This window comes from Podarcis erhardii, assembly GCF_964252035.2.
Source record: "Podarcis erhardii genome assembly, chromosome: 13".
Taxonomy (NCBI): domain Eukaryota; kingdom Metazoa; phylum Chordata; class Lepidosauria; order Squamata; family Lacertidae; genus Podarcis; species Podarcis erhardii.
In genome coordinates, this window is record NC_138502.1 from 34147105 (window position 1) to 34169456 (window position 22352).

At 47.0% G+C, this 22352-nt stretch overlaps 1 protein-coding gene across 1 annotated transcript in view; it reads right to left on the bottom strand.

The window, feature by feature from the left end:
* Positions 1 to 3922: 3922 nt before the first annotated feature.
* The window catches only part of PPP1R9B (protein phosphatase 1 regulatory subunit 9B), an 83696-nt gene continuing 65266 nt past the window's right edge, over positions 3923 to 22352 (bottom strand). Inside the window, exons 8-11 of the mRNA XM_081837755.1 lie at positions 20872 to 20925; positions 16836 to 17065; positions 12954 to 13050; positions 3923 to 6841 (exon numbers count right to left, since the gene is read on the bottom strand). Coding sequence (XP_081693881.1) covers positions 6788 to 6841; positions 12954 to 13050; positions 16836 to 17065; positions 20872 to 20925 — 435 coding nt within the window. The 3' untranslated portion in view covers positions 3923 to 6787. The remainder of the gene's footprint in view (positions 6842 to 12953; positions 13051 to 16835; positions 17066 to 20871; positions 20926 to 22352) is intronic.

The window sequence follows — 22352 nt, forward strand, 5'->3', positions numbered from 1 at the left end:
TTGATGTGCTTTCGACCTGCTAGGTTGGCAGGAGCAGGGACTGAGTGACGGGAGCTCACCCCGTTGCGGGGATTCAAACCACCGACCTTCTGATCAGCAAGTCCTAGGCTCTGTGGTTTAACCCACAACGCCACCCGCGTCCCAAGGCGAGGGTTTTCCAAACATGCCTTCCTCTTAGCACAGTGGTGTCCAAACTTTTTTCAAAGAGGGCCAGATTTGATGAAGTGAAGGGCCGTGGGGGCCGACCAAAGTTGTTGACCTTTTTTAGGATTGACGTTAGGCCCCCGAAACAGACTTTGGACATGCCTGTCTTAGCACGTTTCTCCCTTTCGTCCTGAGTTTGAGCATCTTCAAAGTCCGTGACACCTTTGGTAAAGCCTGTTCTCCAACTGGAGCGCTCGCAGGCCAGTGTCTCCCAGTTGTCGGTGTTTTTCATTTGGTTAATAGCTGCACACAACTCTCCCAGATTTGGAGATACTGCAAGCTCATCTCTAATTTGTTTTCGTGGAATTTGTGAGAGGACATCAGCAGCTATGGGGGAGGTTGCGGTTAAGGAGATGCTCTTTCCAGCACAATGCAATAGCGTTTGGGTTAAATCAGGGGTAGGCAACCTAAGGCCCGGGGGCCGGATGCGGCCCAATCGCCTTCTCAATCCAGCCTGCAGGTGGTCCGGGAATTAGCGTGTTTCTACATGAGTAGAATGTGTGCTTTATTATAAAATGCACCTCTGGGTTATTTGTGGGGCATAGCAATTCGTTCATTTTTTCTCTCCAAAATATAGTCTGGCCCACCACATGGTCTGAGGGACGGTGGACCAGCCCATGGCTGAAAAAGGTTGCTGACCCCTGGGTTAAATGATTGACAAATAATATTAGAAACAACATCAGGAACCCAGTAATCTTGATGCACTTCCACCGTGAGCGTTCTTCTCGTGTTACAGCCCTGCTAGTGTTGGAATTAAGTCACAGAGGTGATGTGAGAGAGCTTGACCGGAGTCCAGAACCAGAGAAAGCTACCCTCAACACTGCCTCCTGGACTATGGCGGGAATGGTCTTCATAGGAGGCTCTGTCCCTATTTTAGCCCAAGCATTTTGGTCAGTTGTTATGCCTAGGTTGTACTCCTATGCCTGGCTCTCTCTATTTGCATTTCCCATCCTACAGTCAATCAGCAATTTATAAATAAAAGAATAACTCTTCAATTATGAAGCAGATTGGATCGAACGATGTTCAAAAGCCGTCGTGCGGCACAGACTAGTCCCTTCCCTGAATAAGCTTTTAAGGAATGTCATAATCTGTAGCAGCTGAAACCAGGAAAAACTGGAGCTTGTCACATAAGGCATTGGATTTATGGGTCTCCATCTATCCATAAAGTTTCTGATTCTGTATAACCCTTCTGTATAACACCCCACCCTCTCTCTTTTTTAAAAGGCAACCAGTTTAACATGGTTATCCTGCAACTGGGTTTTTTGTTATGGGGAAATAATGGCTAGCTGTGCCATGCCCTGTATTTTGAGAACATTCCCTTCTAAAGCCAATGGTGCAATGTGTTATAGTAGAAGACATTTCTCAAGATCAACAGCCACCTGTGCAGCAGGAGCTCTCCATGATGGTTTGATTGCACTTATTCCTAAAGAAATTGGACGTACCTGGTGTAGTGGCTAGGAGATATTTCGCTATATCGTCCAAAACTGCTTTGAAGTCCATATCGTAATATTGGTTTCATAATTCCTGACCTGGCAATATATTATGAATCATGATGTGTGTGTGTGCTATGCAAGAAAACCACAACGTGTTTAGCTGGTGATATATCACAATGTTGAACACCAGATATTGCCCAGCCCTACTGTTCACCTCAAAAGCATTTACATACATAGTAAAGGTAAAGGGACCCCTGACCATTAGGTCCAGTCGTGGCAGACTCTGGGGTTGCAGAGCTCATCTTGCTTTATTGGCCGAGGGAGCTGGTGTACAGCTTCTGGGTCATGTGGCCAGCATGACTAAGCCGCTTCTGGTGAACCAGAGCAGCGCACGGAAACGCCGCTTACCTTCTCGCCGGAGTGGTACCTATTTATCTACTTGCACTTTGACGTGCTTTTGAACTGCTAAGTTGGCAGGAGCAGGGACTGAGCAACGGGAGCTCACCCCATCGCGGGGATTCGAACTGCCGACCTTCTGATTGGCAAGTCCTAGGCTCTATGGTTTAACCCACAGCACCACCCGCATCCCATTTACATACATACATACCTATATATATGGAAGGGCTGCCTTGAAGAAGCAGTGGACAGCCATAGCTCTGCCCCCCCATCCCGACTCCCCCAAGAGCACATAGTGGCGTTTGAAAAACTGAACAGGGTGGAAACAAAGACCTGCAGTTTATCTGATATGACCGGATGATAGGACAATTGGAATACAAAACCAGGAACAATACGTACATACATACATACATATATATATTATATATATACATACACATTTATACCTGTGTAAAGGAGATTAAATTAAAATTTAAGATGATCTTTTAAAAAACTCATTTGTTTTTCAGAACATTACATCTGCGTGTCATTCTCCACCCCCATGCTCTGATCCTGCACCCATTTACTGTTTACAGTACACTGTACACCTCTTGAACCGACCTTTTTTTTTGGGGGGGGGGTGCAAAATCTGTTTCATCCTCTATGTAACCCAGGATGGCGGTGGCGTGGAGACACCTTGTCATCTAGAGAATCATTCCTTGCAGCCCTCGCGGGGTAAAGGGATGGGAGGAGAATTCACTGGCAGCTGGCCAGTTTTGCCTGCCTCTGTGGTCACCACCACTAACAGTCTGGAAGCGCTGCGTTTGGCAGGTGTAATGACAGCGTGTTGCAGTGAGCAAATGGCGAGCTGGAGACCCGTGCCCGTTTCAGATGACGTCACTGCGTCACGAAATGGCCAAGCCTTTTGTGGACTCTGCCAACATGGAACACAAGAATTCACATTCCGTAAAGGGTGTGTGTGTGCATGTGTGAATGAGAGAGCTGCTTGCCTCCAGAAGTAGGGCTGCGTTTCAGGGCGTACACACACAATTTGACCACTGAGGTTTAAAGGAGATGGGGAAGCAGTCAAACCCCCTGAAACACATTGCCCAGCTCTGGGATAAAGGACACAACATGTCACCTTTTAATTTTGGACTGTTGGATCCAGGATATTTGCCATGCCCAGGTTGTCTACTCCCAGATCATGATATGTGGATTAGAATCCCCACTCCAGTCCACAGAAACATACCCTGGAAAACCGACCCATCATTTTATCACAGTATTTAATACTCTGGGGGAGTACAAATGGATTGTGAAAGCGCATGAAGGCAAATCTACCCACATTACGTTGTCTTGAGTGGGACACATTCTGCACATCATTGCCATGAACTGTTTTCGTCCCGTGATAAGACAAAACAGGGAACTGTGAATTCAAAGTTATGAAGGAAACATGGGAGACGTCTATCCTGAAGTTATCCTCATTATGGGATCCGGACATTTCTGGGCTAGGTCCATCGAAATTGGAGGAAAGACTAGTTTGAAGTTCAAAATGAACCCCTTCGGTGCTCCTTCCCCCATCCAAAGCTGTCATGCAGACTGCTGAAATTTACACTGAGTTTCTGTCTGAATCGCAGCAAGAGACACTGGGATGAGCAAAGGATGTCTTTCTTCCAAAGCAGCCACTATTAAAGCCCACAAAAAGTAAACAATAAAAGGGGTGGGAACCTCTCGAGTCAACAGGAGGAAAACAAACACCCTGTTGTTCTCCCCCCCCCCCCCCACTTTCCTTCAAAGGGGACAAGACAACAGTATTTTCTACTCCCTTCACAAATTCCAGTTTAGAGGTGAAAACCCAAAGGCATAGCCTTTCCCGGCAGAATACTGCTTTAAACCAAACAAAACATACAGGCTTTTGTATCGGCATTATTTTGGCTCTTTTTGAGGGGGCAGGGGGAAGCAACTTTTCCCAGCAACTGCTTTACAAAAAGTACGTCCAGTTCCACTTTACATAGACGGTCCACAGCAGCCTTAGCTAATGGCCACGCCGGAAAAATAATACTGTCAAAAAGTTTGTAGATGATGCAGTAGGCGGAGTCCTGCTTGAGTGGGTAGAGGAAACGTCACCCGATTTGCATCGTTTCTTTAAATATAAAACTGAATCTAGGTTAATAAATATATCTCTCAAACAGCTGAAAGAGGACCAGTGAATGTCTATGTGACGCATCTCCAACCATCTCAGTTTATAACAGCCTTCCCCAAGCAGGTGCAATCCAGGTATTTTGGACAACGCTCAGCATCCCTGACCATTGGCCATGTTGGCTGGGGATGATGGAAGCTATAGTCCAAACATCAGGAAGGCACCAGGTTGGGAGAGGCCCCCAATGGGACCCGATTGTATTATTTCCAAGTTGGGTTGAGCAATGTGGTACTCTTGGCCAAGCTCCAGGGCATGAATGAATCATGGTGGCCAAAAACCATGCCCAAGGACAGGGATAGGGAAAGGTCAGAGAAGCCAAAATGCAGGCAAAGGAAGCCTCCAAAGTGTTTACACAAAGCTTCACCTTGCCATATTTAAGGTAAGATGTTTTCTGACTTTCCCCCTTAAGAAGCTGATTCCAACACTACACACAACACACAGATGTTGCCATCAGGCCAAACTGCATCCTTCTGGTGCCATGGATGCTGATACAGAAAGAAACTCCCTATAAGTTTGGTGCCATACAGAGAGCACCGTTCCAACATCTTGGCCCTCTGGGCAAAGTGCAGCTCCGCGGAAGTGTTGTTTTGGTGCCTCTGTGTATGTCAGCGTAATGTTTTGGCTTGGGCCCTGATGCCTGGGTTAGGTTGTAAAAGCATGGGCAGCGCAGGAGCTGCAGCCAGTGACTTCTACTCTTGTCAGATTAAATAGACAAGGAAGAAAGAAGCTGCAAAACCCTCTGGCACCTTAGAGATGAACAGCTTTTGTGACTCGCTGCCGGCACCTGTTATGAAGGCTTGCACGGTAAAACATCCCCCACCTGTCCAGTTTACCACCAAGGTGACCCAGCGCTTTCTGGCTACTAATAACAATCTCAACTATTTCTCTAGAAAGGGGCATATAATGCGGAAGGCAAGGCGCTGACTGGCTGGCCACTGCAGCAACAGTTAGGACGCCGTTGTGTTGCTTCCGAGAGGAATTCCCTGCGAGCTAGAGATGCCATGTAAAAACCCCCAAACTAAATGCACCCATGCAGCTCAATCACTGGAAATGGGGGTGATGTGAAACAAAGGGACATCTACAATGGTCCAGTGTTTTGTCCTGGGACAAAGGTTGACCTCATAAATTAAGGAACAAAGAAGGAACCAGGCAATACCTCTTATAATCTAATGATCTTAGAGACTTAGAGACTGGGTCCTCATTACCTGTGCGTCTAAGGCACTCGTGCCTCTTTTTTTAACTTTTGCTGTCCCCCGGCTGTAAGCACACCCACTTCCACAACAAACCCTGGTATTGACAACAGCAAAGCAGAACCCTGTCAAGGTGTTGGGCTTCCGAAAAGGTGCTGCCCTTCACAGCTTTCTTCCAGTCAAATGCAGAATGGCTGGTGCAGAACCATGAAACTGAAGGCTTGCTCAAGAGCGGGACCAATTATTTCTTCCCTGCTCAGTTCCATGTTTTTTCTCTCCAAAGTCTCTAGCTTCAGCTCCTGGCTCGATACCTTTGATGCGTTTGCTCCCGGCTCTTAGGTTTTAATACTCAGCTCCCTTGGGAGGGTCCAGTTCATAAACCTCCTGGGCGTTGATTCCCAGAAATTCTCCAAGACAAACGTGAATAAAAATGCAGTGAGGAGGGGAAAGAAACAAGGCGAATGCTCTTTTCCTGGTTGTAAAAAGTCAGCAGTAGCGTCTATTCAGATGCCGACAGGGGTTTCAGAGGCCGGAGCCTCTCCTCAGTCGCAAAGGTGGCGACTGGCAAAATCGCCTGCGGAAACCCTCCTTAAAAAACACAGACATATTTCCCACCATCGCACGAAACATAGAGAAGAATGGATTCCATATTGTCCAAAAGGATGGAAAATTAAAGGCAAGATCATCCAGCCCTCCCCACCCTCACCAAATCCCAACAATAAGACCCCCCCACTCCCAACCCCTTAACCCCTCACTCAAAAGTTTAAGATTCAGGAAAGAAAACAAAAAGAGATAGAGAGAGCTGGTCTCACTTCTTGCCAGCAGAGTCCTGCTGCGTTCCAGTTTTGTCCCCTGCGTCCACGTGAAGACAGTCTCGATCCTGATCTGCAATGGCTGGTGCAAGGTTCTCATCAGGCAGAGAGGACAGGGGACACAAATGGCCGGACACACGGGACCACCGCCTCCCCACCCTCCACGGTTTGTCGATCCAGTTGACACAAGACGCACACCGGACATGGAAAACTGACAAGTGATTCACCACCCTTGTCAAGGTGTCTGGGTTTCGCCTCTGCGGCCCACTTTGACCTTCGCCATCCCGCCTGACCCGTCCACCCGGCCTTTGTCTCTCCCTCACCCTCAAGAGAAGGCAAGGCCGTTGGCTACTCTCGCTTGCCGTAGTTCTTCTGGCTGTGTTGGGGTCTTAACACTTCCCTGCTGGGAAAACCGGGCAGGGGATGAGGGAAGAATAAAAGAGTGGAGAACGGGCAGGAGGCATTTCTAAACAGGTCCCTTGCAAATGATAGTAGTAGTAGTAGTAGTAATAGTAATGAGAAGAATTAATTGCTCTGGTTGGTTTATATGTGTGTTTTTTTCTGCTCTCTCTTTTTTTAAGTCGGGTTGGAATTTTTCAAAGTCTGCAGCTTCGCCTCCAGTTCAGAGATCTGAAAAACACACAACAGAAAGGGGGTGAAGAGGAGATTTCCAGGTAGAGAAATAGCGGGGGGGGGGGGAGAGAGAGATGGGAAGACACTAGGGAAGGTGACATGGTGGAAATTGGCTGGCTGGCTGAGTGCCATTAACAGCGACGGGAAAGGGCTGGTGGAGAAGAAGGCTGTGAAAAAGCGGAATGAAGGGGCACGCCAAAGGAGAATTGTATGGATATAAATGGTGGTGGTGGCGGCGGCGGCGGGGGGGGGGCCCTCATTAACACAGCTTCTGAACGTTTAGGCTTGCAGTCTGCTCCACGTCCATTTTGAGACGGGTTCCTCTGCTCTGAGTTCAGCAAAAGGCCGCGCAGCGTAAACTGTGCAGATCCAGTTAAAAGGTGCATATGCCAGATAAGCTTTGTATAATCAGCTCTGCTTCTGGGAACCGAACGTTGCTGCACTTTCTGTATTGTAAGCTGCATGGGTATAATAATAATAATAATAATAATAATAATAATAATAATAATAATAATAATAATAATTTATTATTTATACCCCACCCATCCGGCTGAGTTTCCCCAGCCACTCTGGGTGGCTTCCAATCGAGCGTTAAAAACAATACAGCATTAAATATTAAAAACTTCCCTAAACAGGGCTTCCTTCAGATGTCTTTTAAAGATAAGATAGCTGCTTATTTCCTTCACATCTGAAGGGAGGGCGTTCCACAGGGCGGGCACCACTACCAAGAAGGCCCTCTGCCTAGTTCCCTGTAACCTCACTTCTCGCAGTGAGGGAACTGCCAGATGGCCCTTGGCGCTGGATTTCAGTGTCCGGGCTGAATGATGGGGGTGGAGACGCCCCTTCAGGTATACTGGGCCGAGGCCATTAGGGCTTTAAAAGTATATTTAATGAAACACATGAATAATGAATAGTTAAAACTAAATAAGGAAATGAAACGACCGAAGGCTCAAAGGGCGAATCAGAGGTGGAAAGAGAGGAAGGAAATCTGTGCTGAAATTTGGGTTTCCTACTTGCCAGAACTGTGCTCCTTTATAATACCAGAGATGTTAAATCTCTCTCTCTCTGTGTGTATCTGACATTCCTTGAAAACTGGTTAAATGTGACCTCAGTCCTCAGAACCGTGGACAGTGAGACTGTGTCAGAGTGGGACTCTGGGATCAAATGTCTAGGAGTCCACTCAGCGGAATAAGAAGGAAGGGCCCCAAAATGCAACACTACAGGATTTTCACATTTTGAAGTAATACAAAGATAGCTCAGTTGGTTAGAGCGTGGTGCTGATAACGGCAAGGTTGCAGGTTTGATCCCCATAAGAGACAGCTTCATATTCCGGAATTGCGAGGGGCTGGACTAGATGGTCCTCAGGGTCTCTTCCAACTCTACAATTCCATGTTACTTTCTAAAGAGCCCTCAGCCCCTGATTGTTCAGTTGAAAATCACCTAATTGCACCGCTGTGGAACCAGCAGAAGGCCACACACACAGTACTGTGTTCTATTGATAAAACAGTGCTTAATCCACATCCATGATGCAAATCCATGATGGTTTGGTTTTTTTACATGTGCAGCTGGTAAAAAAACACGTGCATCCACAAACCCCACACATCTGTCTTTTGTATGCCTAGGAAAAGGTAAAGGTAAAGGACCCCTGGACGGTTAGGCCCAGTCAAAGGCAACTATGGGGTTGTGGCGCTCATCTCGCTTTCAGGCTAAGGGAGCCGGCGTTTGTCTGCAGACAGCTTTCCAGGTGATGTAGCCAGCATGACTAAACCACTTCTGGAGCAACAGGACACTGTGATGGAAACCAGAGTGCACGGAAATGCCGTTTACCTTCCTGCCATAGTGATACTTATCTATCTACTTGCACTGGCGTGCTTTTGAACTGCTAGGTTGGCAGGAGCTGGGACAGAGCAACAGGAGCTCACCCTGTCGTGGGGATTCAAATGGCCAACCTCCTGACTGGCAAGCCCAAGAGGCTCAGTGGTTTAGACCAAAGTGCCACCCGCGCCCCTTTCTTATGTCTAACAAAACAGACTAGCACACACAAATCAGTTTCTGCACCCAAACTGGAATAGGGCAATTTTAGGACAGAGTTGCTAATTTCAATGAATCACCTCTCGAACAACCTTGCTTAGCCTGATCATGTTAGATATGTCTCTAGAGTGAACCATAAAACAGATACATATCTAACCTTTCAAAGCTGACACAGGCTTGAGGTTCCAAGACTAAAATGATATTCATTCCCCAACGAGGAATTAAGTGCATCCATCTCCCATAATGGGAAGCGGGTGGCGTTGTGGGTTAAACTACAGAGCCTAGGACTTGCCGATCAGAAGGTCGGCGGTTCGAATCCCCGCGACGGGGTGAGCTCCCGTTGCTCAGTCCCTGCTCCTGCCAACCTAGCAGTTTGAAAGCACATCAAAGTGCAAGTAGATAAATAGGTATCGCTCCGGTGGGAAGGTAAACGGCGTTTCCGTGTGCTGCTCTGGTTCGCCAGAAGCGGTTTAGTCATGCTGGCCACATGACCCGGAAGCTGTATGCCGGCTCCCTCAGCCAGTAAAGAGAGATGAGCACCGCAACCCCAGAGTTGGTCATGACTGGACCTAATGGTCAGGGGTCCCTTTACCTTTACCTCTCACAATGTTGTGCTCAATTGCACCCTGCAGAAACCAAACTTCTTAATGGTTACTGCAATTGGTCGTTTTCTTTGAGACATCTTTCAATGTGCCAGTTTCAACCTACCAAGTTCTAACTGGCTTGGCCAAACCTGAGGACTATCTCTCTTTTCCTCACAGTAACTAAGATTTGCTGTAGGTGCCCTCTTGGTATTACTAGCCATGTGTCACATCAAGGCATTTATTGATGGCTCCTCTCCACTTTAGTACTGTTTCCCTTGGAGAGGAACAGCAACTTCTAGAAACCCTTCCTATTTGAGTTGGCTTTTGGGGGGAGCCAGGGTCAGTTAGGTAGAGAGGTAAGATACATCAGCTGATACCTGGCTCAAGCTTTTGGAATACAAGCCTTTGGCTTTGCATTTAACTAACTGATTAACTAAGCTATCCCATTAGAGCTTGGTTTGTGCAGAAGTGAGAATCAGAGAGCAAGCTGCCTTGGAAACAGCTCTTTCATTATGCAAATGCACGCATTCCTTCCTTCCCAAAGATTCCTACCACTGTCTCCCTTTCAAGGCAACCTTTCAAGAACCACTGTGCCTAATTGTGAAAAGGCGGCAGATCGGAAAGAAGGGGAAAGTTGGCCGGGAGCAGTTCCAGGAGAAATCAGTGGGGTGATGGGGGTGAAGTAATGGTTGGGGAATGAGAGCTGATGGACATGGCTGAGAAAATAAACATGGCAGAAGCCTTCGGCCTGATGCTTGGGTCAAATCAAAGGTATAACACATTTGCTGATGGGGACAGTGCCCTGATGTGGTCAGGCTGCTGTTCAGCAGACTAGTTCGCCATACTTTTATTCATTAGAGAGAGCCCAGGACAAATTCAGACACAGTCAGCAGAAGGCATCCTAAGATAATAGGGCGATCACAATTAAGGTAAAGGGGAAGTGATGGCTTGATAGGCTCTATTCGCAGCTGTATTTTGTAAAGCAGGGAAGGCCTGAGACAGCCAGCCTTCTCAAGGACAGCAGCTCAGGATTTGCACCACTTTCCTGGCTGTGTGTGTGTGTGTGTGTGTGTGTGTGTGTGCCTTGTCTTGCCTGTGTTCAGCCACATCAGCCTGTCGTCAGCACCTTTCTGCAGCGTCCTCTCCACCTGGGACTCTACAAATGCATGTGCTGATTTGCCCAGGGTGCCACCAATTAAGGTAGGAGGGAGGTGAGGTGGCAAACTGCACTGGCTCCCAGTGGAGTACAGGGTCAGGTTTCAGGTGCTGGTTTTGACCTTTAAAACCCTAGGCAGCCTAGGACCCATGTACTTTCCTGGTATGCCCCACGGAGGACCTTAAGGTCCACAAATAACAACACTTTGGAGGTCCCGAGCTTCAAGGAGGTTAGATTGGTTTCAACTAGGGCCAGGGCCTTTTCAGCACTGGCCCCGACGTAGTGGAACGCTCTGTCACAAGAGACTAGGGCCCTGCGGGACTTGACATCTTTCCGCAGGGCCCAGTGGCGTAGCGTGGGGGGTGCAGGGGGGTGCCGGCCGCACCGGGCGCAACATCTGGGGGTTAGGGTTAGGGATAGGGTTAGGGGGCGCAAATCCAGGGTTAGGGGGCGCAAATTACTTGCCTTGCCCCGGGTGCTGACAACCCACACTACGCCACTGGCAGGGCCTGCAAGACAGAGCTGTTCCGCCTGGCCTTTGGTTTGGACTCAGTCTGACCCTTATATTTCCCTCCCCTTATGGTCTTGATTTATCAGCTATTTTAAAATGAGGCTGCATTTTAAATTGCATTTTAACCTGTATTTTAAATTGTTGTTGTTTTTTCTCCCTCTCTTTTCCCCCTATTATGTTTTTACTGTGATTTTATTTTATTGGTGTTAGCTGCCCTGAGCCTGGCTCTGGCCAGGGAGGGCGGGGTATAAATAAAATTTATTATGATTATATTATAATTATTATAAAGCAGATTGTACCACATCAGACAATGTGGGAGGCTGCCAATGCTGAATGTTCCCTTATGCTAAAAACTCACAAATATAAGGTTCCTCCTTGCTGTGCTAAATTTCTGTTTGCAGGGAGAGGTTGGTGGTTACCCCTCCGCCCGAACTGTCTCATGGCCTTGCTTTTTCCATCCACCACAGTCGTGGCAATTGCTGCCTAGTGCCCTAGCCATGTAGAATGTGGTTTGTGCTGCCTATTCTCCGTCGAGTGGCAGGCCGCAGCCATGTAGGAGTGAAATGACTGTGCAAAGCACAATGCGGTCCTGGCAAAATGTGCACCTCTGCTTATTCTGGGCCCTGTGCAGGTGATCCTCAGTCTTTCCTTAAGAGCCTGGCACTTTGTAAATGCTGAAGAGCAGCAGTGGTGGCAGGGCTCAAATGCACGTGCTAGCTTGGTCTACCCCAATAGAGATGAATGGCGCAGGGGTGTGTGTGTGTTGCGTTCAGTGTTCTGTGCAAAGAAGAGGAGCACACTGAGACCTGCTGCTGTGATTTGGGTTTTGGAGGGGGCTTCTAGGAGCTGCAGTACAAGTGATGTCCTCCAGAGGGAGCATGGGGAGCCTCCTGGATGTTGGAAGAGAGCGATTCTACGTTGCTCTCCGATCAGTGTAGCCGCAGTACAGAAACCCAGGTGCATTCACACACACACACACACACACACACACACACACACACACACACACACACACAGAATGCACACATTTAACACACAGAGGCATGGGAACAACCTGACGAGTCTGACATGATCCACTGCCTGATGTAGGAACCAGGGTGTGGAAGGGATCTGCAACTGGCCAAGCGAGGAGAGATATAGATTTGACACGAGACCTGTTGCAGGATCAAGTGAAGGCCCAACGCCCATGCATACGTGGTGGAGAGACAGTGTTCGATCTAGGATCAAGTGTCTGCAAACTAAACAGAACACTTAAGAGATCCCTGTAGATCTGGGATGCGGAATCCCGGTGTGTTTTTCACATCACAGGATCTGGGGGAGGTGGGCGAGCATGGGCTTGTAAAGATCCACTTTGTCCTGGTGGAAGTTTCAACGAGACTCTGTAGAAAGGACACCCCGGCCACCAGTGCCCCCCAAAAATCTGAGTGCGATATAGGTGTGGAATTCTCAACGTGGAATTCAAAAAGACCAGAGCCTTCTCACCCCCCTGCCTTTGAGCAGCAGGATCTGCTTAATGAGTGATCCAGCACTTGACACAAGGTCCTACAAGACTCAAGCATTGATGCCCAACTCTAAAGGAGTTCAGAAAGATGGGAGTGTCCCTCTGCCCCCCCAACCCTTCCTCTACCCACGTCAATAACCAGGCCCCTTCCAAGTGCAGACATCTCACATGTATCCCTGAGCTGAACTGAACCAAGGCCTCTCCAGTCACAGCAAAGCCCTTTCTTTCTTTCTTTCTTTCTTTCTTTCTTTCTTTCTTTCTTTCTTTCTTTCTTTCTTTTCCTCGGGGGCTCAAGGCAAACCCCCAGTGCTGTCCTTGATGCCCACCTTCTCCTGCAACTTGTCCACTTCCTCCTTGTGGGCCAGCTCAGACTCCTCCTGGATGCGGCGCTGAGCTGTCTCCTTCTTCAGGAACTCAATCTCTCTGTAAGAGGGGGAGAGCCAGAGTCAGAAGCACTCCTTAATAATAATCATAGAATCATAGAATCATAGAGTTGGAAGAGACCACAAGGGCCATCGAGTCCAACCCCCTGCCAAGCAGGAAACACCATCAGAGCACTCCTGACATATGGTTGTCAAGCCTCTGCTTAAAGACCTCCAAAGAAGGAGACTCCACCACACTCCTTGGCAGCAAATTCCACTGTCGAACAGCTCTTACTGTCAGGAAGTTCTTCCTAATGTTTAGGTGGAATCTTCTTTCTTGTAGTTTGGAACCATTGCTCCGTGTCCGCTTCGCTGGAGCAGCAGAAAACAACCTTTCTCCCTCCTCTATGTGACATCCTTTTATATATTTGAACATGGCTATCATATCACCCCTTAACCTCCTCTTTTATTTTATTTTTTATTTTATTTATACCCCACCCTCCCTGGCCAGAGCCGGGCTCAGCACGGCTAACACCAATAAAATCACAGTAAAAACATAATAGGGAGAAAAGAGAGGGGGGGGGGAACCAATTTAAAATACAGGTCAAAATGCAATTTAAAATGCAGCCTGATTTTAAAGTAGCTGATAAATCAAGACCATAAGGGGAGGGAAACATAAGGGTTAGACCAAGTCCAAACCAAAGGCCAGGCGGAACAGCTCTGTTTTGCAGGCCCTGTGCAAAGATGTCAAGTCCCGCAGGGCCCTAGTCTCTTGTGACAGAGCATTCCACCATGTCGGGGCCAGTGCTGAAAAGGCCCTGGCCCTCAGTTGAAACCAATCTAACCTCCTTGAGGCTCCGGACCTCCAAAGTGTTGTTATTTGTGGACCTTAAGGTCCTCCGCGGGGCATACCAGGAGAGGCGGTCCCGTAGGTCCTTAAAGCAAGGATGGGCAACCAGTGGCCTCCGTGCATGTTGGGACTCCAAATCCCACCAGCCCCAGTCAGTATGGACCAGGGATGGTCAGGGATGAGGTGAGCTGCAGCCCAGCAATATCTAGCTATCCTCAAGGCTCCCCATTCCTGCCTCCAGAGGGAGCTGGTTAAGAGGCAAGCAGGGGGAGTCTCCTGGATGTTGGGAAATGTTGGAAATCTAACCTTAGGGCCATCAGAAGAGTTTAGAAGAAGAAGAGTTTGGATTTAACATCCCGCTTTATCACTACCCTGAGGAGTCTCAAAGCGGCTAACGTTCTCCTTTCCCTTCCTCCCCCACAACAAACACTCTGTGAGGTGAGTGAGGCTGAGAGACTTCAGAGAAGTGTGACTAGCCCAAGGTCACCCAGCAGCTGCATGTGGAGGAGCGGGGAAGCGAACCCGGTTCACCAGATTACGAGACTACCCTCTTAACCACTACACCACACTGGCTCTTGTTCAGATCGGTTGGAAGCTGCCCAGAGTGGCAGGGGCAACACAGTCAGATGGGCAACATATGATGATGATATTACTACATATGTAGCAGGACATAGCAGAGGTAAAGGTAAGGGACCCCTGGACAGTTAAGTCCAGTCAAAGGCAACTATGAGGTTGCAGCGCACATCTCGCTTCAGGCCGAGGGAGCCGGTGCTTGTCCACAGACAGCTTTCCGGGTCATGTGGATAGCATGACTAAACTTCTGGCACTACAGAACACCGTGACAAAAACCAGAGTGTACGGAAACGCTGTTTACCTCCCCGCCGCAGCAGTACCTATTCATCTACTAGTACTGTTGTGCTTTCGAACTGCTAGGTTGGCAGCAGCTGGGACAGAGCAACGGGAGCTCACCACGTCATGGGGATTCGAACCACCAACCTTCCGATCAGCAAGCCCAAGAGGCTCAGTGCTTTAGACCACAGTGCCACCCACACCTCAGAATGCTGAATAGCAGAATGCTGAGTTGGCAAAGTAAATTGGTCCATTTTAGGCTAGAGGTGGGAGACGCCCTTTTCATATGCTTTCTCCATGTTAAAAAAAACAAACAAACTCCTCCTTGGAAGTACAAGAACAAGCATAACTAGCCTACCAAAGAGAAAGATTCTTATTCTCCCTTCTCAACTAGTTTTATTTGCAGGCAAGCTTTTACATGGGGAAGCATTCAAAACATCATTCCACACCTATAGTTTAAAGAGGTTCAGTCCATTCCACCACCTCAGGATTCTCCCACCTTGTTCACACCAGGGTCCTATTCTCCTGAAATAGTCCAAGCGCTCTCATGACAATCTTGCAGTACTTAAGGGTAGTAGACCAGTGGGGTTTAAATTTAGCTGAAGCCAATAATGAAATGTCCTACACCAAATCTGTAATTCAGCGGAGGGGAGATTAGCCTCCAAGCGCAATGAAGCATTTGGAAAACAGGATGGAACAGGAAAAAAAAATGCCTTAGGAATTTAAGATTGAACAACTTCTGTAGATTCAAGGTGAGTGCCTGTCCAAATCTGAGCCCCATATAATATAACTGTGCTAGGGGTTTAGCTTTAAACACTTCAAGGGCTGATGGTATGGGACTGCCACCTTTTGTATGGAAAAAGCGTGTCAGAATTTTGACGCTTTGAGATGCTTTTTCCTGTTTAATTTATATATAAATGATATTGTCCAGAGTTTAACACCCCCAGAGTATAATGGCCCTAAATTGGCCAGAAAAGCCATCCTCTATACCAGTGATGGCCAAACTCGGCCCTCCAGCTGTTTTGGGACTGCAGTTCCCATCACCCCTGACCACTGGTCCTGTTAGCTAGGGATGATGGGAGTTGTAGTCCCAAAACAGCTGGAGGGCGAAGTTTGGCCATCACTGCTCTATACAGTGGAACTTTGGTTCACGAATGAAATCTATTCGGCTTCTGAAACTTTCGAAAACTGAGGCATGGCTTCCCATTGGTTGCAAGAGCTTCTTGCACTCAGCGGAAGCCACGTTGCACGTTCAGGTTCTGAAAAACGTTTGAAAATGGAAGCATTTACTTCTGTGTTTTCGGTGTTTGGGAACCGAAACGTACGAGAGCGGAGGTGTTCGGGAACCGATGTTCCACTGTGTTATTATACAAAAACGATGCAGTACTTCTGTCTCAAACAAAAGTGGGCCTAAAAAGGTTGATGAGGGCATTCTCCCTTACAATTCTATGTGTGATGGCCTAGGACTCGGGCTCAGACTCGGAACCAGAGGAGACTCAATCTGCACTGGATCCTTTGCCTCAGGCATCATCTGAACCTAGTCTGGGGCCTGATCCTGAAGAGTCCCAGTCTGCACAGGTTCCCCTGCAACAAACACCAGCTGGGCCGAGTCAGGGGCCTGAGCCTGCCCTGGCTCCAGATGCGGGGATTACCTCATTGCCTTCAGCTGGGCCATCACTTACAGCTGCTCCACTACCGGTTGGGTCAGGGGAGGCTGAGGTGGCCCCTGGGTCTAGTAACCCACCGACGTCTCCCGAGCTGCAGAGACTAAGGTCTGAGAGAAGGAGAGACCTGAGTATTCGCAGGAGGAGTGCTCGCCTTCGGGCGAAACAGGGAGGTGAGTCACCAGGGGATCAGGACCGGCCGCTACCCCGACAAAGATAAAAGGCTGTTGGACCCCGCCCCAGGTGGCGGGAGCAGCATTGCTGTATGCTAGATCCTGTACCTGTCCTTGCCTGGTTTCCTGCCTCGTGTCCTGCCTTGGCCCTGTCGGACTGACTCCCAGCAGAACCTATGGATTCTGGACTGGTCCTGGACCGCATTTCACGGGTTACCCCCCGGCCCAGCACACTATGGTTCCATGATTCTTAGCAGGCATGCATATCATTGTGCTTTACAGGACAGGGATCTGGAAAGGGAGTCCTTACTTCTGCTGATACTCCTTGATGAGCCTTTTGGCTTTGCTGTACTTCCTCTCCAGAGTCTGGTACTGGGCTTGGGTCTCTTTCAAGTGCTCGTCCACAGCCTGGCACAAGTTCTGGGCTTCCATCCAGTATCCCTCCAGCTTCTCCATCCGTTCCTTGTTCTCCTCCACGCTCTGTTCTAGCTGGGCTTTCTCGAGGCGCCAGCGGGATTTCTCTTGCTCGATGGACTGCAGCTGAGGGAAGACAGAGCGAGGGAGAGGCTTACTCATTTTCTCAGAAGCGAACTAAATCGGCGCACTGCTTTGAGATGTAATTAAAACAAAACGGACGGTGAACATAAAGATTTGACAGACTATGAAAGAATCTAAGGAAGGGAAATGATTGAAGAACAGATGTAAAAGCGAGTAAGATAACTAAGAGACGTGTGGTGAATGTGGTGGAAGCCTTTTATAATATTTTAACTAAGAATTATATATTGTAATGTTTGAAGCACGAATTTGGTAATATTATTGGTTATGAAAAGTATTTTTTTCTTTTTCCTTTATCATTTGTCTTGTTTTTTAGTTTGTATTTTGGAAAATATGTATATAAATGTGTTTATAGTGTTATGTATTGTTCTTTGTTTATCTTTCTTTTTCTTTTTTTGTAAAATTCAGTAATTTTTTTAAAAAAAACAAAAAATAAAACAAAACTGACGGCAGCGACGTAGCTAAGAGCCATCTCAGCGAAAGGCAGAAATTGACACAAAAAGCAGCAGCAAACATATAAGGAGTAGAAATTGCAGGAAGGTGCTCAGCTGAGCAACTGGGGCAGCAACCGAGGAGGCCCTGTTTCCTGCGGAGGTCAATCAAGCCTCCCTCCAATGAGGCTGGATTTGATTTAAATCAAATCAATCGAAATCACAATTTAAATCACTAGTCAGTAAGACTTGATTTAAATCGTGTTTGTTTTTTTTACAGAAAAACTCATTCTTGCTGGTATAATCTTACAACCAGATGAAGGTTTCATTTTTGGAATAATAAATTTTCAGAGTGGTTTTTACAGTTATATAAAAAATTACTGATTTGGTTATACTCTTAGAAATACATAGACGGATAATTATGAAATTATTGTGAGCTTTAATAAGTTAACTGTTTATATTTGGACAACTTTTCTGCTGTATTTTATTGGAAGGAGAAAAACAATCACTTCCTTAATAACAATTTGAACCATTTATTTAACTAAAACAATAACATTATAGCATATGTACCCATGTTTGTTAACTGATGTGCTTAAACATAAACAAAAAACAAAACAAAAAAACCTTAGACTGAGTTTTAGCATACATGAAAAACTTAAAACAAATCCTTATTTCCTTATAGCCTTTGGACTATAATGTAACCTAAATAGAAAACTATCTTTGGAAATATTTTTCCTCCAAAAGCATTTCATTTTAAAAATCTGATTTAAATCAAAAAAATCCAATTTAAATAAAAAAATCCAATTTAAATTTAATAAAATCCAATTTAAATTTTAAAAAACCTTTTTTTAAAAAAACACACACACACACACATTGATTTTTATCTACCCTTCCTCCAATGCTCCTTGCAGTCTCCTTTTCTTGGCAGAAACAGATATATCTCACAGTGCTTCTGGCAAGCAAGGATGGGAGGTGAGGTGAGATGAGATAAGACAGGCAGTTTTGCTAGGCTGGGCAGCATTCCCGGAAAGGTAGATGCCAGGAAGCTACCTTGTGGGTGGCCCCTGGCATATTTAAGTCTCCAGACCTAAACAGCTCAGGGCAAGGGATGGGATTTTTCAAAAACCTTTGCTTCTGCACACATTTCTCCCTAAGGACATCTACACACCATGCAGTTAAAGCACATGGCTTCCCCCAAAGAATCCTAGGAACTGTAGTTGACCGCTACAGTTCCCAGCACCCTTAGCACCCTACAGTTCCCAATATTCCTCGTTTGCTTTAAATGCATGGCTGTTTGCCTTCTTGCTCCTTGAGCTTGTCAAGAAGCAAGCTATTGCCCCCCCCACGAGAAACACAAACAATTCTCGCACATTATATAAGCCTTTAGTGAAGGTAAAGGGACCCCTGACCATTAGGTCCAGTCGTGACTGATTCTGGGGTTGCGGCGCTCATCTCGCTTTATTGGCCGAGGGAGCCGGCGTACAGCTTCCAGGTCATGTGGCCAGCATGACTAAGCCGCTTCTGGTGAACCAGAGCAATGCATGGAAACGTCGTTTACCTTCCTGCCGGAGTGGTACCTATTTATCTACTTGCCCTTTGTGCTTTCGAATTGCTAGGTTGGCAGAAGCAGGGACTGAACAACGGGAGCTCACCCCGTCGCGGGGATTCGAACCGCCAACCTTCTGATCGGCAAGTCCTAGGCTCTGTGGTTTAACCCACAGTGCCACCCGCGTCCCTATATATGCCTTTACTGTAGGCATAATATACCCTTATTAAAAGCAGACGCATTCCAGGTTTCCCAAAGTTAAACGGCACATAAAAATGTGAAGGCGACTTTATAAAAACACACTTAAGTATTCATGCTTAGAAAATTATGCTATGGAAATGTAGTGCCGCCTGGAGTTTCCCATACCTATTATACCTATAATATTCTTATTTTGTGTGTGCATCGTTTTCCATCTAATTAGCTGTTTAAGCACACGCACAGCAATGCACAAGTGGTTGGAAAATAAGCAGGTACTTGATGGTCTGATGTGGTCAGAGCTGACAAAAACTCCGCATTACAGTATTTTTCGTGTATACCACGCCCCTGTGTATAAGATGCCCCCTATTTTGGGGGACTCCAAATAAAGAAAATGGGGGGAGATTGCCCAGAGTTACTGAGCTTTTTTTGGGGGGGGGATTGCCCATAGTTGTTGAGATTTTTTGGGGGGGTGGCCCAGAATTGTTCAGGTTTTTTTTTAGGGTGGATTGCCAAAAGTTGCTTACCCTCCAGCTATCGTCTGTCCCCGTGCCGGCAGAAGCCACCAATCACCCGCCCTATTTCCGCAGCGACAGCCAATCAACCCCAGCCCTTGCCGAAGCCACCAATAACCTGAGGCTGACAATCTCCAGCTCGTGGCAGCAACCAATCACACTCCCCCCCTATGCACTATTATCCACGTATACGATGACCCCCAATTTTTATCATACAGTGGTACCTCTGGTTACGTACTTAATTCATTCCAGAGGTCCATTCTTAACCTGAAACTGTTCTTAACCTGAAGCACCACTTTAGCTAATGGGGCCTCCTGCTGCCGCCGTGCCGCCAGAGCACGATTTCTGTTCTCATCCTGAAGCAAAGTTCTTAACCCGAGGTACTATTTCTGGGTTAGCGGAGTCTGTAACCTGAAGTGTATGTAACCTGAAGCGTATGTAACCCGAGGTACCACTGTACTTTTTAAATTAAAAAAAAACCCTCGTCTAATACAGTGGTATCTCTGGTTGCAAACGGGATCCGTTCCGGAGGCCCATTCACAACATGAATAGAATGCGACCCGCAGTGGCGCAAATGCGTGGGTCGTGATTCGCCAGTTCTGCACATGCGTGTGATGTCATTTTGTGTGTCGCGTCTGCACATGCGCGAGCGCGAGCGGCGATACCCGGAAGTAACCCTTTCCGGTACTTCCAGGTTGCTGCGGGACGCAGCCTGAAAAAACGTATCATGAAGCTAATGTAACATGAGGTATGACTGGACATGGAAAAGTACGGTAACTCCATTTGATAAGGATTCCTCCACCATCCCTAGCAAGGACAGTCAAACCAACTGCCAAAATATTAGATCCATTCAAGCATTTTATTTCAGGCACATCACTTTGGTCTCATCCTTCCTCCAAGATACTCAGGGTGGCTTTTATGGGGCTGTTTCTATTTTATCTTTGCAAGAGAAGAATCTCGGGATTGTGACCATGAGGGTGGGGCAGGGCCTCCCCGCTCCAAACCCTACGAAAACAGATTAAAAATAGCCCTGCTATTAAAAGAAGAAGCTCTTACAGATTTGGGCAAGTCTCCAAGGGGAGGGAAAGGGATCTCATAGCTTACCTTCCTTTTCAGCTGCTGTATTTCAGCCTCGGTCACGGCATGCTTGATCTGGAGCTGCCAAAAGAGAAGAACAGAGAGTTCAGGGCGGGGAAACCTTTTCCAGGCTGAGGGCCACATTCCCAGCTGCGCAGCCTTCCGGGGGCCACTGCAGTGGGTGGAGCCAGAGTCAAAAGCGGAACACAGAAGCAAATGTAAATCCAGCCTCTGTCCCTTACATTCCATTCCCTTTATCCAATAGCTGCCGCTTTATCAATTCCTGCCCATACATTTACAAAACAATATCATCTACCTCTAAAGAACAAAAGGTTAAAGCTATGGTTTTCCCAGTAGTGATGTATGGAAGTGAGAGCTGGACCATAAAGAAGGCTGATCGCCGAAGAATTGATGCTTTTGAATTATGGTGCTGGAGGAGACTCTTGAGAGTCCCGTGGACTGCAGGAAGATCAAACCTCTCCATTCTGAAGGAAATCAGCCCTGAGGGCTCACTGGAAGGACAGATCCTGAAGCTGAGGCTCCAATACTTTGGCCACCTCATGAGAAGAGAAGACTCCCTGGAAAAGACCCTGATGTTGGGAAAGAGGGAGGGCACAAGGAGAAGGGGACGACAGAGGACGAGATGGTTGGACAGTGTTCTCGAAGCTACCAGCATGAGTTTGACCAAACTGCGGGAGGCAGTGGAAGACAGGAGTGCCTGGCGTGCTCTGGTCCATGGGGTCACGAAAAGTCAGACACGACTAAACGACTAAACGACAACAACAACAAAGAACAAAAGAGGTTACACCCCGCACCGCCTGTCTATTTTAAATCATTACTTAGTATTTTTATATTAATTTCCCTTTATTATCATCTTGCACGTGTAACTTTTCTTTCTCCCCCCCCCCAATAATTTTTATTTGATTTTACAGACATGAATTTATAACCATATCAAATACACATCATCTAATGAGATTTCTCTGAATCTCGAGACTTCCTCTCTGGCAAGGACTCTTTCTTCTTTCCATTTCTGGGCTGCATGTGTAACTTTTCAAATAATAATAATAACAAAAATCCTACTCTCTATCCTAAAGAGATCCCTTAATCTGGTTTTGTCTGATTCCTATTTCCCAACAACTATCGCTTTATCAATACAAAAACCAAAAGAAATTACCGTATTTTTCGCTCTATAACACGCACCCAACCATAACACGCACGTAGTTTTTAGAGGAGGAAAATCCGTAGGCATGCCACCCATAGGTATTCCCTCCATAACACGCACAGACATTTCCCCTTACTTTCTAGGAGGAAAAAAGTGAGTGTTATGGTGCAAAAAATATGGTACATACTCCCCTGCCTATCTATTTCAGATCATTTATTATTTCTCTCTTATTTTTCCCTTCTTTTCTTCTTGCGTGTGCCGCTGTCTGTATCCTCTTTCCTCATTCATTAGTTGAGATCACCTTCTGAGGGCCTCCTTCATGTGCCTCCTTCCTTGAGAGGCCCGG